The sequence below is a fragment of the Pelobates fuscus genome, chromosome 4 (assembly GCF_036172605.1).
Source record: "Pelobates fuscus isolate aPelFus1 chromosome 4, aPelFus1.pri, whole genome shotgun sequence".
Classification (NCBI taxonomy): Eukaryota; Metazoa; Chordata; class Amphibia; order Anura; family Pelobatidae; genus Pelobates; species Pelobates fuscus.
Window position 1 is genome coordinate 371,608,483 of NC_086320.1, and position 13,657 is coordinate 371,622,139.

The 13,657-nt window shown below is 40.5% G+C and overlaps 1 protein-coding gene across 1 annotated transcript in view; it reads right to left on the reverse strand.

Moving 5' to 3' along the window:
• Positions 1-5,076: 5,076 nt before the first annotated feature.
• The window catches only part of OXSR1 (oxidative stress responsive kinase 1), a 52,052-nt gene continuing 43,471 nt past the window's right edge, over positions 5,077-13,657 (reverse strand). The window contains exons 10-18 of the mRNA XM_063452720.1: positions 13,224-13,289; positions 12,392-12,514; positions 12,055-12,090; positions 11,433-11,561; positions 10,566-10,636; positions 10,048-10,100; positions 7,547-7,615; positions 6,576-6,640; positions 5,077-5,685 (exon numbers count right to left, since the gene is read on the reverse strand). Coding sequence (XP_063308790.1) covers positions 5,611-5,685; positions 6,576-6,640; positions 7,547-7,615; positions 10,048-10,100; positions 10,566-10,636; positions 11,433-11,561; positions 12,055-12,090; positions 12,392-12,514; positions 13,224-13,289 — 687 coding nt within the window. The 3' untranslated portion in view covers positions 5,077-5,610. The remainder of the gene's footprint in view (positions 5,686-6,575; positions 6,641-7,546; positions 7,616-10,047; positions 10,101-10,565; positions 10,637-11,432; positions 11,562-12,054; positions 12,091-12,391; positions 12,515-13,223; positions 13,290-13,657) is intronic.

The following is a 13,657-nucleotide window of genomic DNA, read 5'->3' on the forward strand; positions in this document are numbered from 1 at the left end:
GTGCCAAAGGCGGCCTACCCCTGGCTAATACCATAAAAGTATAAATGACATTGGGATTTTTGGTACTGGTTAATTGTCCTCCCTCCAGTGTGTCCTGCTGTTTTCCTTGTGTTTTCTAAAGACCGCAGTCATTCTGTCAAACTGTTTGGGTCTCTTTCAGCAGCCTGATACTGTTTAGAGGAGGGTACTGACAATCGGTTGGAGGGGGAATAAAACTACAGTATTGGGACAAGCAAGGGACACTCCACTGTCCAAATAAAAAAAAAAAAATCACTGTTTAGTAGATTTTTCAATGAAAACACACATGCATTTAATTATGTATTTTTTTAAAATTGTGGATAGATCTGAAAACAGCTTGAAAAAAACTTCGATTTCTTGTCTGTATCCTTTGCAAGCCCTCCCCTTCTAACACCGCCCAGACTTTCTGTGGCTGACCAATCACAGGCAATTCCCAATGCAGCTCAATGAGAAGTTTTTGCAAGGTAAATGCTCTGAACAATTGCTGCCTCTTGAGTGTGAGGGGACACACTCTTTAAACATAAAGCACTATAGGGATCTGGAGTGTCCCTTTAATTAAAAGAAATACCAAGGGTATTTATATACACATAGGGGTAGGCAATCTTTGGCACTCCAAATGTTGTGGAGTACATCTCCCATGAGGCTCTTACAGCAATAATACTGGTAAAGCATCATGGGAGATGTAGTCCACAATATCTGTAGTGCCGAAGGTTGCCTACCCCTGCAGTTTCACCTCTCAATTCTCTGCTGTTTGGTAGTTAAATCAATTTGGTTTCTGTTTATGCAGCTCTTGCAACACCTTTCCTGATAGTGACTCATACAGCCAACAGGTTTTCATTTTCAATTAGATCTTACAAAAGTGTATTTACTTTAGAAGTTATCTCCTACTCTGTTAATTGAACTTTAATCACACAAAGGAAGGTCGTGTAGGCTCTAGCAGGCGATTAACAGAGCAAGAGATAATAAATTCTAAATTAAACAGACTGTGCAATAAAGGAAGTTTGAACATTAGATATCTATTTACAGGGAGTGTGTAAGAAGACTTTGTAGGGGAGGGCTACATAATTAACTCCTAAATGGCAGATAATTGAGCAGTGAGACTGCAGTAACATGATCTATACACCAAAACCACTTCTTTAATCTAAACTTGTTTTGGTGCTTATAGTGTCTTTAAAAAGCTTGAAGCTCACAGTGATAGTTTTAATAGAGACAGAAACCAGAGGGTCTCAAATAATTCTGCGTCAATCAGGGCTCGAGTCCTGTAGGAACGCGTGGGAATGGCGTTCCTGCACTTTTTACACAGCAGGAATCGAGCCCCCTTCCTTGAGCCAGCTGTAACAAACTCCCTGCTGGTCCAGTGTGCTGCTGGGGCTGCCGCACTCTCTCGCAGTTTCTGCGCACTGTGTCAGAGCACAGGTGCTGGGTTCCCAGCCTGCGCACTGACATCACAGTGCGCCGGAACCGCGAGGGAGTGCAGCAGCAGTGATGTGAGAGTAACCACTGAATTAGCGATGTCTTAATGCAGCATGCTTCAGAAATACTCAAAATCAGTCTACAACCAGCAAGGCCTTGGAACCGATGAAGCACAAACTTCAAGGTAAGTCATACTCAAAGTCCCCCGGCAGCATGAACTACTGTGATGTCTGCTCAAGAGATGCAGAGAGTGCATTGGCTGCTGGAATTGCTGGCCTGATGCAGATTTACACTACCAGATCGTGAAGGAATCCTGTGTAATGCAGAGCCCCCTCTCGAGTAGAATCCACCGTTGGATGAGGAACACGTTGCTATGGAAGTTGAGGTAAGTGAGCAGTCAATTATTTGAGTGTATAGGGCTGCAGGCCTCAGGTTAGCTTCACCCATAAATATTTTTTACAGCCCCACAACATGCCTGAGGCCTTGAGCTTAGTATGTAATTGCCCATTTTGTGAATGTATTTCCTTTTAATTAAATATCACACAATTTATTTTAGCAATATTACACTATTGGATTTAATTTTTGTCATTGCATATCCTTCACTGAATAATCACTGGAATTATACATACAACACCTATATTCATTGGTGGGGATTATACCACTACACGGTACTGTGACTGGAGCTTGTTTGAAGCTCCATACCATGTGAGTGGGCAACTTTACAGAGAATTGTTGTCAGGGCTTGAGTCCTGCAGGAACGCGTGGGAACAGCCTTCCTGCACTTTTTCAACAGCAGGAACAGCGTTCCAGTTAGTAGTCCTGCAGGCTCTGATCGAGCCCCCTTCCATGAGCCAACAGGGAGATCAAAATATCTCCCTGCCAGCTGTAACAGACTCCCTGGTGGTCCGGTGTGCTGCTGGGGCTGCCGCACTCCCTCGTAGTTCCAGCGCACTGTGAGTGTCAGAGCCTGCGCAGGTTCCCAGCCTGCGCTATGACATCACAGTGAGCCAGAACCGCAAGGGAGTGCGGTAGCCCCAGCAGCACACTGAACCACCAGTGAGCTAACCAGCAGCCCACTGGACCACCATGAAATTTATTATTGCCTCCCCGGCCTGCACAGGTAAGCAGGAGGGGGGGGGCAAAGCAAAATATATTAAATGTATTTTAAGTCTGTGTGTTTTCCCCTCACTCTGTCACACTAACCCCATAACCCTGCCGTACTAACCTTCCTAACCCTGTGTTTTAACTCCCTAACCCTGGCACACTAACCTCGTATATATGCATACCAGCATATAGTTTGGTTTTATTTTGTTGTACAAATTCATATAGCTGTAATCTCAAGATCTTAAATTTTCATTAATTGCCCTCTAAAATTGCAGTTAAACAATCTCAAAAGTTTAACAATCTTCTTTAAAGTTTTTGACGATGGGGGAGTGGGGGGGATTTATTTCTCAATTGGTCCACCCTTCTTGACACCCCCCCCCCCCCCCCCCCCCCCCTCCTTTCCCAAACTGCAGTGTTTCCCTTTTGGTATTATATAGGATAAAAAAGGAGCAAAAAGTAAATGTTTCTAGAATATATAACTCCCAGAAGCCCTTTCTGTACCCCAAAATAACTACTAATGGGATAAAGGCAGAAGAGCTCTGGAAAGTTATCGAGCACGGGTCCCCTGGTTTGGGATGAGATCACTGCTGAAATTGCAGAATCTAGGAACGTCAAGGCTGACATTAATTCTTTATTAATTTTATATGGTCAATCCACTAAAGCAGCCGGTGTATCCAGCTTATCTGCTCTTTAAAAGGAAATTGTAGCCCATGTGTCTGGAATAATTAGTTTTTCACTAGCAGATAATCGTCCCAAAGTGAAGAGACAGCACAAAACGCACATTGCTGCTCAAAAATAGATCTACCTCTGCACAGATTTAGATTGTCCAAACAAAGCAAACCATGTGTCTGTGTTGTAAAGTCGCAAAACATTTTGTGCAAAAACAAAGTTGTGTGGCCTTGAGAATTTAGGATTTACGATGGGCAGTAAGGAATGACTTCTTTCTTGTCTTGTTGACCCTTAATAATGCATTCGGGGATGGACTAGGCAATAAGGAAGAGGATCTCAGACTGGGCAGATTGGGAATCGTATTTTCTCCCACTAGGTAAGGCTTTGGTGACCCTGGATGGGAGGAACCCCAACATTCTATTGCATTTAGTCCTCTGCCTGCTGAAAAAAGGAATCGCAAAAATGATCAATGGCACTGCCAAGATTATCAGTGTCTTAGCTGGAGGGTCATGGCCATCTACTGTTCAATGCGTGAAGATGGACAGTCTCCATCATGGTTGTTGGAAAGTGTCAAAATTAGGCAGAGTGAAGCCAACGTGTTGCCAGATTTTACCAAAAAAATTTGCTTACGCAAGTTTCATATGTCTCATGAGATATTTTGGTTGCATTGAAACTTCATAAATACACTACCTATGGCTATAGAACAATGCAGTATATCATTCACAGGGAAGGCTAAAGCAAGAGAGCAGTGATAAGTTTACTATGTAGAATTGTGAAAACCGTTCCATTTTCCATTTTGATTAAGCTACCACTCCACACAAATAAAGCAGTTGCCTGCTGACGTGTTTAAGTGCTTTATGTGTGTTTAGTGTGTTCTCTTATTTAATTTTACAACAATAAATAAAAAAAGAATGCGTGTTTCAATAGAAATTGACACTCATAAATGAACCTAGTTACACCCCCCTGGCTGTCAGACAACTGCTGTTACTTCCCGGGTTGTTTAGCTCAGTGAAGCTAAACTCAAAAGGCAGCACCTGCATTGCAAAGACTTCTCATTGAGCTGCATTGGGAAGTCTGTGATTGGACAGCCACAGAAAGTCTGGGCAGAGCTAGAAGGGAAGGGCTTGTAAAGGCTGCAGACAAGAGACCTGCAGCTTTTGCTAGCTTAATATACCCACAATTAAATGTTTTTCATTTCAGAGTTAAAGGGACACTCCAGGCACCCAGACCACTTCTGCCCATTGGAGTGGTCTGGGTGCCAACTCCCACTACCCTTAACCTTGTAAGTGTAATTATTGCAGTTTTTTTATAAACTGCAATAAATTAAATTGCAGGGTTAACTCCACCTCTAGTGGCTGTCTACTAGACAGCCACTAGAGGGCACTTCCTTGTCCACAGCACAGAAAACCTGTGCTAGAGCATCGCTGGACCTCCAGCGTCGCTCATTTCCCCGTAGGAAAGCATTGAAATGCATTTTCAATGCTTTCCTATGGGGAGCGCTAATGCGCATGCGCAGCATTAGGTCTCCAGGGCCGGTGGGCGGGATCAGTCTCGCCCACCGGCCGACGCAATCAGATGGAGGAGCGGCGAGGAGGAAGAAGGTTTTCACCACTGAGAGGGAGAGGGGACCTGTAGTGCCAGGAAAACTGATTGTTTTCCTGGCACTGGAGCTTCCCTTTAAAAGGAGAGTGCCATTGCACCCAGACCACTTCTTAAAATAAAGTGGTCTGCGCGATTATAGTCTCGCTTTAATCCCATTCACTCAATTTTCCATAATCCTCAATCTATCATGCACCTCCCAGTTAAATAAACAGAAGTATTAAAATCAACCGGAGTAGTTTACACACTAACAAATACAGGCAGGACGACCAATTCAAATTATTAGGTTTTTATTTAGAGACTCTGTTCAGTTTAAATTAAAGCCAATAAAAATCAGTTTTGAAAAACTCTCTTCTCCTTTTGCCTTTACGTCTTTTTTTCAGAGTGGTAGAAACCCATCAGTTTCCTACTCAGTAGTATTGTGAAATAAGGCAACAAACATGTATGAGAAGAATGACATGCTGAACCTCTCATTCAATGGCCATAGAGAGACCAACGCATTTCACTGCCAGCCCCAGAGTCACTGAAGCAGTCACCCAGCGCATTCCACATGACAATAAAAAGAAATCCAAATGCGTCATGTGCAGAAACACTTTTGTTTGTGTAATACAAAGCCTTGACCTCCCAGTGTTTCCCGTTACACTAAGTTAAAGACCTTTGTTAGACAAAAAATAATAATACGTGTTGTTACAGCTCCGAAAGAAGCCAGATTTTTATTCTTTGGCAGTACTGGATCCTGTAGGCCAAGAAAAGCATGAGAAAGATGCACATGTAGATTTCTTAAGGAGCAGCCTCGTCGGCAGTAGCCTAGCTGATACTGAGCTGTGCAAATCCTACAAGCTTTCCATCATCTGGGATATCAGAAGGATCCACACCAGACGCCTAGAGATATAAAAGAACAGGAAGTTAAACAGTGTCAAAAGGGAGCCGTCTGTAGGTATGTCTAGTAAACACCATACCACTTTCTAGATAAGATGTGCCATGATAATGTTACAAGCAGGCATGTGTTTAACTTTTTTTTGCAACCGTACAAGTTTTGTTTATACTACACTAGTCTCCCCATATAGGCCTCCCTTTGGCCACGGATATTGATATTATTTCTGTGAATGAGTATTCACAAGCAGAAGTATTTAGGTGTGTGTATGTGAGTGACTGAGTGTGAATTTGTTGGTAACATAAGCTTACATTTGTAATGTGTGGGTATTTGTTAATTAGCCTGTATAAGCTTGTACGTGTAATGTTTGCTTGTGTGAGTGTTCCAGAGTGCCAGTATGTTATATCTAAATATGCAATGACACACACGTTAGACATACACTGTGTTAAATGGCAGAAATCACAGACACACATTATAGCGGACGCAGTGAATGGTCACACTCATCCTTCATATGACAATCACACCGCTGTAAGAATGCTCCATGTGACACAGAGGAGGAATTGTAATTGATGTACGTGCATATTCCACAAGTCCCTAAAGCGGCTATCAGTTTATTCAGCTGATACAGTCCTCCAATGTGATGACTAGAATGGAGTTTGAGGTGTGAACTATAAATCCCATAAATCCCTTAACGCCACCTGAACAAGAAAAATAAAACCATGCAATTACCTGACTGGTGGGACCTCTTCTCTTCTGGAGTTGGATAAGCATATATATATATATTTTTTAATATGTTATCCATATAAATGCATTAAAACACTTGGTAATTTCTAGGCTATTTGGACCCTTAAGGGGTTAACTTAGAAATACACATATTGATAAATACAGAAACACATACCAGTTTGAAGGTGACTGATCGGTTTGTTTGAGGCTCTTCCACAATCTTCTGCAAATTGGCTGCAACTGAGAACACAGAGAGGCGTTATTCTGGTCACACGCCAATATGGCTGTAAGATATGGCACCCAGTACTGAGGCTCTATAAGATCACAATCAAGCAAAATCCAGCCAAGGATTGTGCGAATTGACGTGAATTAGCCATGACTTGACAGGTTACATTATACCCTGATTGAATACAAAAATATTAATCTGTGGGGCAAACCATAAGAAAAATACAAGCTTTCAAAATTTCTGCCAAAAATTCATTTTAATTAGAATATAGAATCGATCACTTCGGAAAAAGGAAGCTCCAGAGTTAATTTGACTAAATTTTTGACATAATTTTTGCCGTTGCCTATAAATCAGAAGTCTCAGACATAATCCAGAGGATATAAACGCTGCACCTCTCTCGGATTATTTAAAAAAAAAAAAAAAACGGTGACTGCTAAACACTCCCAGGGTTCTTATTTCTATGTTTTACCACTTTGTTTAGAACCCTTGGTTTGAGACATTGGAGAGTCTGTGGAAGAAATCAAGAAGGAGGACAACTGCAAATAAAAGCAATGTCCAGAACCCCCTCCCCACACATCCCAACAAAAAAAAACTAGGTTATAAAAGACAACTGTCAAGAAATGTGAACATATTTTTTAAATAAAAGTTTATTACATTTAATGAAACCTAATGATTTTTTTTATTAATGATGTAAGTTGATGTATGTTTGGCTCAGCCCAAAGCTCCGCCTCCTCGACTGAGATCATCAGAATTGACGTTCCCAGCCAATGCAATGCTTCCCCATGGGAGAGCATTGGGTTGGTAGAGATTGGCAATTTTGATGATCTCAGCCAAGGAGGCGGGGCCAGCGCCTGTAATCAAAATGAATCATACTTCCATGAGGTGAAATAGCTTTCTGGGACATATATATATAGAATTACCTATGACTACATCTCTGCCATCTACAAGTCCAGCCGAGACGAGCTCTTGCGATACTCCGTCCGCAGTATCTGGAAGAGAGAAATTAGTAGACGTGAGCAGGGTCAGGAACAGAACCACCATATCTAGTCACAGTGTTTCCCACTAATGAATGAGTGAAACCCCAATCTTACAGCTTCCTTTAAGTATCCAAATGGAATTGATGAGCAAACCGGTCACTAAGAAATCATTCTTGATTCAAAGTTCCCAATTCTGGTAGTGAATTTGTGTCAGTCAAACCAAGTATATTCATGCTGACATTTTTATTGTGGAGCATATAAAATGATTAACCCGTACAAACAGAAACAGTCACCCCCCGGAAGACTTCAGTAATAGTAAAGTTAATCCGATCTATCTACAGCCTGTCCTGTTCCCAGGTCTAGGTAAGCCTTCACTACAGCTAGGGAGCCAGGAAATCAGTTATTTAGAGGCAATGCGTGCATTCCAGAGGGCACAGCACAAGAGACTGTGTTATTTAAATGTTTGGGGTTATTGCCGTTAGTGAATATTGCAATGATATACATTTATATGCGGATGGGAAGACAACTGAAATATGGCAGTGTAGAAAAAGAAGATGACAATCGGAAGGAAAGAGAGTAAATGCAAAGCGGATTAGCACAGGTGAACTGGTTGGGGACTGCAGAGTTAGAAGGGATGTTTTTGAGAAAAGATGATTTTGTCTACTGCCACCTAGTGGTTTGACAATAGTTACTGACCAGAGGATACAACTGAAATGTAATCGGTGGTTTATTATTTTAAAGTGGTTTATTTTGCAGGAATACATATGGTGTGGAAAGACGTAACACAGTGTGTGTGTAAATCATAGGAAAGGAATAGCGGGACAAAAATCCCACATTTTAGGGATGGAATGCAACAAAGCATTTATACACGGTATATAAAGTAGTATATGTTACATACACCTAATGTGATAATATCATCCATTGGATGGGATATAATAACTGTCCAGCTCAGACCATTGTGCAGTGCAATGCCAGAAAGAGCAGAGGTGTATAATATATGATCTATCAATTCTTCTGGAAGAGGAAAATCTGCCAATGTGGGTAAAACATCGGACAGATACATTCCACGACTGACGGTGAAGTGTTTTTTCCTTTTTACAGATTGCCAATGTACGTTAGAGCAGGTTCAGAAAGCACCAGGAAACAGCAGGTGGTTTAAATGGTTTTATTAAAGCCTATAGCAGTTTTAGCTCGTCATGGCACTGCAGATGGTTGTGAACTACACACACACACTACACAGAACTCCATCTTCCTGGCCCACTTACTAGATACAGTAACTATGGACCTGGACCCTGTTACCAAGTACTGATCCCATTAAAGCAGTGGATTAACATTTATTCAGAAGACCTGGGGGTGCGGACTCTTGTTGTTTTGCATGTGTAAATCATATTTACTTTTTTCTATGAGTGCTGCTGTTTTTGGGTGCTTTGCAGTAAATCATATTTGACCACATACTAAAGGCATTAAGCGATTACCCCCTCCCCTCCCCCCCCCCCCCCCCCCTATTTATAATACTGTGATCTGGGTTGTCCATGAGCCTGAAACCTCAAACTTAAACATAATAAAAACGAGTGTTGCTTTGCATGTAACACAAGCACATTCCCAATCACAAATTATTTTCACAAATACCAAAATGACCAGCAATCAACAGCTGTATTTGTATTTTTTGTTTTTTTTAATAAACAACTTCCTAGTGGTATAATTTGAATGAGTGAGCATGCAGGGCATGAAATACAAAGTATATGTGCAAAGAACGGTTACATAGAAACACACACACAAAAACAAAACAAACTCTCGTATATATTCTCATTCTACACACCCAACAGAAAAAGCTGGTAGCAGAATCTAAAAATGTCTGTTAAAAGTGTGCTTTGTGTAACAGACGCTGTAGTGTTAATGATTTACTTTTGAAGGGTAGCAAAACATCATGGTATATACCCCAAAAACAAACACACAAAAAAACAAACAAACATAGTGTATACTGTTTAACAAGTGAATATATTGAAACAATAATAATTGTGTACACTCACACTTGCCAGAGCCAATTTAATCCGGCTCTGAATACAGCAGCAGTTGGCGTCTTTGAGGTTCCATAACACCTCACTATGGTAGAGACTCAGCTTTTGGGGAGATAAAAGATGCCAAGAGTGCAGATGGTAATAAAACCATAAACCCAATAGAAGGTTAAGGATAAACTCCATGTCGTGGAGTCACAGGGGGCTTGTGATATAGCAGCTCTCTGATACAAGGGGTATACACAATGTCCCTAGAAGTCAGCAGTTTGTACTGTTATACAGATACACTATGTGTTTTTTTGTTTTTGTCTGAGTATTTACCATGATTTGTTGCTGACCTTTAAACGTAAATACGTAACACTACAGTGTCTATTACACAAACCACACTTTTATCACACATGCAGGAATGATGTCTAAATTTATATTCACCTCTTCCTGGAGTAAATTCAAATCGAATATCATTCAGTTCTTTTTTTGCATTTCTAAAAAAAAAAAAAAAAAAAGATAGATATAAAATATCACAATTAAATATAATAATTTTAATTATGGAACAAGTTTAACTCTGGAACTTTGGAAATATCTATTTTTTTGAGAAACCCTTTGACTGAATAGAAATAACATTGTAATTCTTTAATTCATACAATTTTACAATACAGGAAACTGGGGAATAGAAAATAGTCTAGTCTTGGCCAAAAACCACACACACTAGATTATTATAGGAGTGGGGGAAAAAAAAAAAAAAAAAAAAACTTTAAATACTCCAAGTGGGAGCCATAAGAATTCTACACCTGGAAATGCTAAATCGAATTGAATACAATATATCTAATGCAGTTTAGAGACTGTGGGGGGAATATGCATATATTGTCTGTGCAATACTTTTTTGCATGACTCCTCCCAGACTCTCTATGCCACAGGGGGAGCAAGCATTTATCCACACTGTATATTACCTTAATCGTAACACTAAGCTGATAACTGCTTTTACTTCTTCTTGAGGAGGAGGCACCGCAGCTGGTGTGGGCTGAGTTTAAGGAGAAAAAAAAAAACAAAACACACACATTAACAAGAGATGAAGGGAATAGGGATGAGGAAACACTGATGTCTGCAAAGGGGTTGTGCTCACTCACCAATCTATTATTATTATTATTGCCATTTATATAGCGCTTTACAATATTATTAGAGGTGCACGTTTAACCTGTAGGTTAGAGGGAGTTGAAGAGTAGCTCTGCCCACTCCCTGCCTGGCTTCACCCCCAAAAAAATCATCACAATATTCACTAAACTCGGAATTTTCACAAAATTACACTCAAATAAAAAAACTGAGGCAAAAATAGCCAATTTGAAAAATGTTCTCCTTCAGAAACAATTTATTTTTGCCTCAGTGTTTCCGTTAGGAGTATAGTTAATACCCTGCTCTCTCGAGGTGTCACTGTCCATCTCCAGTAAACCCATCAATACGTCATCCAAATGTCCCCTGCAGTCACAGGATATTTATACATACAAGTACGTACCTATCTGTCTTCGGTACAGACACATACTTTAATTTAACAGAAAGTTGAGCCTCTGATGTATTCGAACAATGCCCCTTTGTAGCTGTGCTTTTATTTATGTGGGTTGATGTAGGATTTTGACAATGAAACAGTAACATGTACGTATAATCCTTTCAAAAATCCTCTGCCTATAATTTCTGTAGTCATTGTGAACTCTCCTGACATAGGCTATAAAAAAAATGGAATCTTCTGTTTCATCGTGAGTTCTTTTGAAACGCACTCTTTTAAGACTAACAAATGTTTTATACCATTCTCCTTGACCGCTCACCTGGCTAGACCCTGGAACTGGTACAGACACTTGTGACGGTGGACCTTGTCCAGCAGATTGAGGTAGATTAGCAACGGGCTGGGCCGGAGCCTGGAGAAAGGTTCCTGTGGGCTCTGTCCCAGTGAACAGCTAGAAAAACAAAATCAGAATAATAGTAAAAAAATAGCCTTAAATGAATGGGCTACACAGCAACTGGCCAACCAGCCATTCCACGATCCTTCAACAAACCAGCTGGAATTTTATAAATTGCCCAACACCTTCATTTACGTACATATGAAGCAATAGAACCAGCTGCAGCATTGTGTTTAAAGAAAATTCTTATTCAGAAAAAAAAAAAAATGGGAAAAATAAGTGTTTTACCCATGTGATAAATACCCTTATTAAATATAAACATTTTTTAGAGCAGTTTAAGTAGAGAGATATTTCTATTCTCTATTATGCGACAAGGCCCCATCATTTCCCTGCTACGTGCACGGACCTTGTTACACACATAAAGCCAATAACTGGGAAACGAAGGGCAAGAGAAGCTGAAGGTAATAGAGCATGCTGGGAGATGGAGTACAGAAGCAGGACACAATAAGTAGACTGCATTACCACGTAGATTTGTGTGAAAGTAACTCACCTCTGAGTTTTGTGAGGAGTCTTTCACACGTGGAGACTGGAAACATGAGAGAGAGAGAGAAAAAAAAAAAAAAAAAAAAAGACAATGCATTATAGTTTGTCAGTATTAAGAGTCACTGCCGGTGCATTATATCCAAGGATTGCCACCTAACAGTCCTCATTCGAGACCCACCACCCACCATCCCTGGGGGCGTTGGAGAAAATCACCTAAAATTCATATTTATTAATAAATAAATAGAAAAAAGGAGAAGTATTAGAAGAGCATGCACGCGTGTCTCCTAACACACTGATAGAGGTGTGTGCTTGGTTTCATGGAATAAAGGCGAGCAGACACTCACCCTCAGCTGCAAAACTGCAGCTTTCCCCTCCTCACTCTCTTCATCCAGCTCATCGTCGCTCCACTCCCAGCCGCCATCTTCTGTTTTATGCAGACGACCACTGGAGCCTGGTACTCTCCTAACCTAAAAAAAACATTCAGAATGCTCAGACAACAGTGTGGCCTCTCTCAGCAAATAGGAACTCATAGAATCACTTCTAAAACAGCAGAACTACAAATGAAAAGGGCCATTTCACACTGCTTGTATCTCCAAAGGCAGGATTTGAAGATTACACAATTCTTTAAAATGCGGATCTCAATAAAAAATATGGATTTTCACTAATGACTGGAAAGAGTACGAAAGTCATAAAAGTTTCTTGTTCCAAAGATTGGAGAAAATGCACCTTAAAACGAAAATGTTCTATTTTATTAACATTGACAACACTCAAATAAATTGATTGCTCCGTTTAAATGGACAAAGCAAGAATGACCATTATTATTATTGCCATTTATATAGCGCCAACAGATTCCGTAGCGCTTTACAATATTATGAGAGGAGATTTAACTATAAATAGGACAATTACAATAAAACTTACAGGAACAATAGGTTGAAGAGGACCCTGCTCAAACGAGCTTACAGTCTATAAAGGGGGGGGGGGGGGTGTAAAACACATTAGGACAGACCATGTTTCACAATAAGAAAGACAAACCGAGGACTTCCAGTACCACCTCCCCCTCCCCCCACTGCCATGGGAAAACATTCACACAGCAAAGTTCAGGTAAGTACTAGAACCTCACATCCATTCACTATGAAATATGTGTATTGTTGGGTAGAATTCCATAAAGCAAGTTACCTTTTTGGCCCGCTCTGTAATTGTTGGAGCTCTCTGCAATAATCTTTCTTGTAAAAATTCTTTGTTCTGAAATAAAATAAATAAATTAAAAAAAAAAAAAAAAAAGAGGGTCGAGTCTGTGTTCAAGCTTTAATCAGTGCAAATAGGTTTCACAAAACACACCAAAAACAAGCCTTACAAGTATGACTGGAGCAAAGTACTACTCCAAACATACAACACTCCAGCTTACATCGAACCTTGTTACACCTTCCAGTTATCAGAATGGCTTTTCACTGAAGATCAATGGTGACACTGGACACCAGCAAGACCTCTTCGACTATACCGCCCAAATACCAATACGCAGCTACTGGTGACTGGCAGCCGACATATGAAGAACGTTTTCTGGGGAAACGTCAGTTGTGCCTCTAAGTGGCTCGGCAGCGTCTATGCCAAGT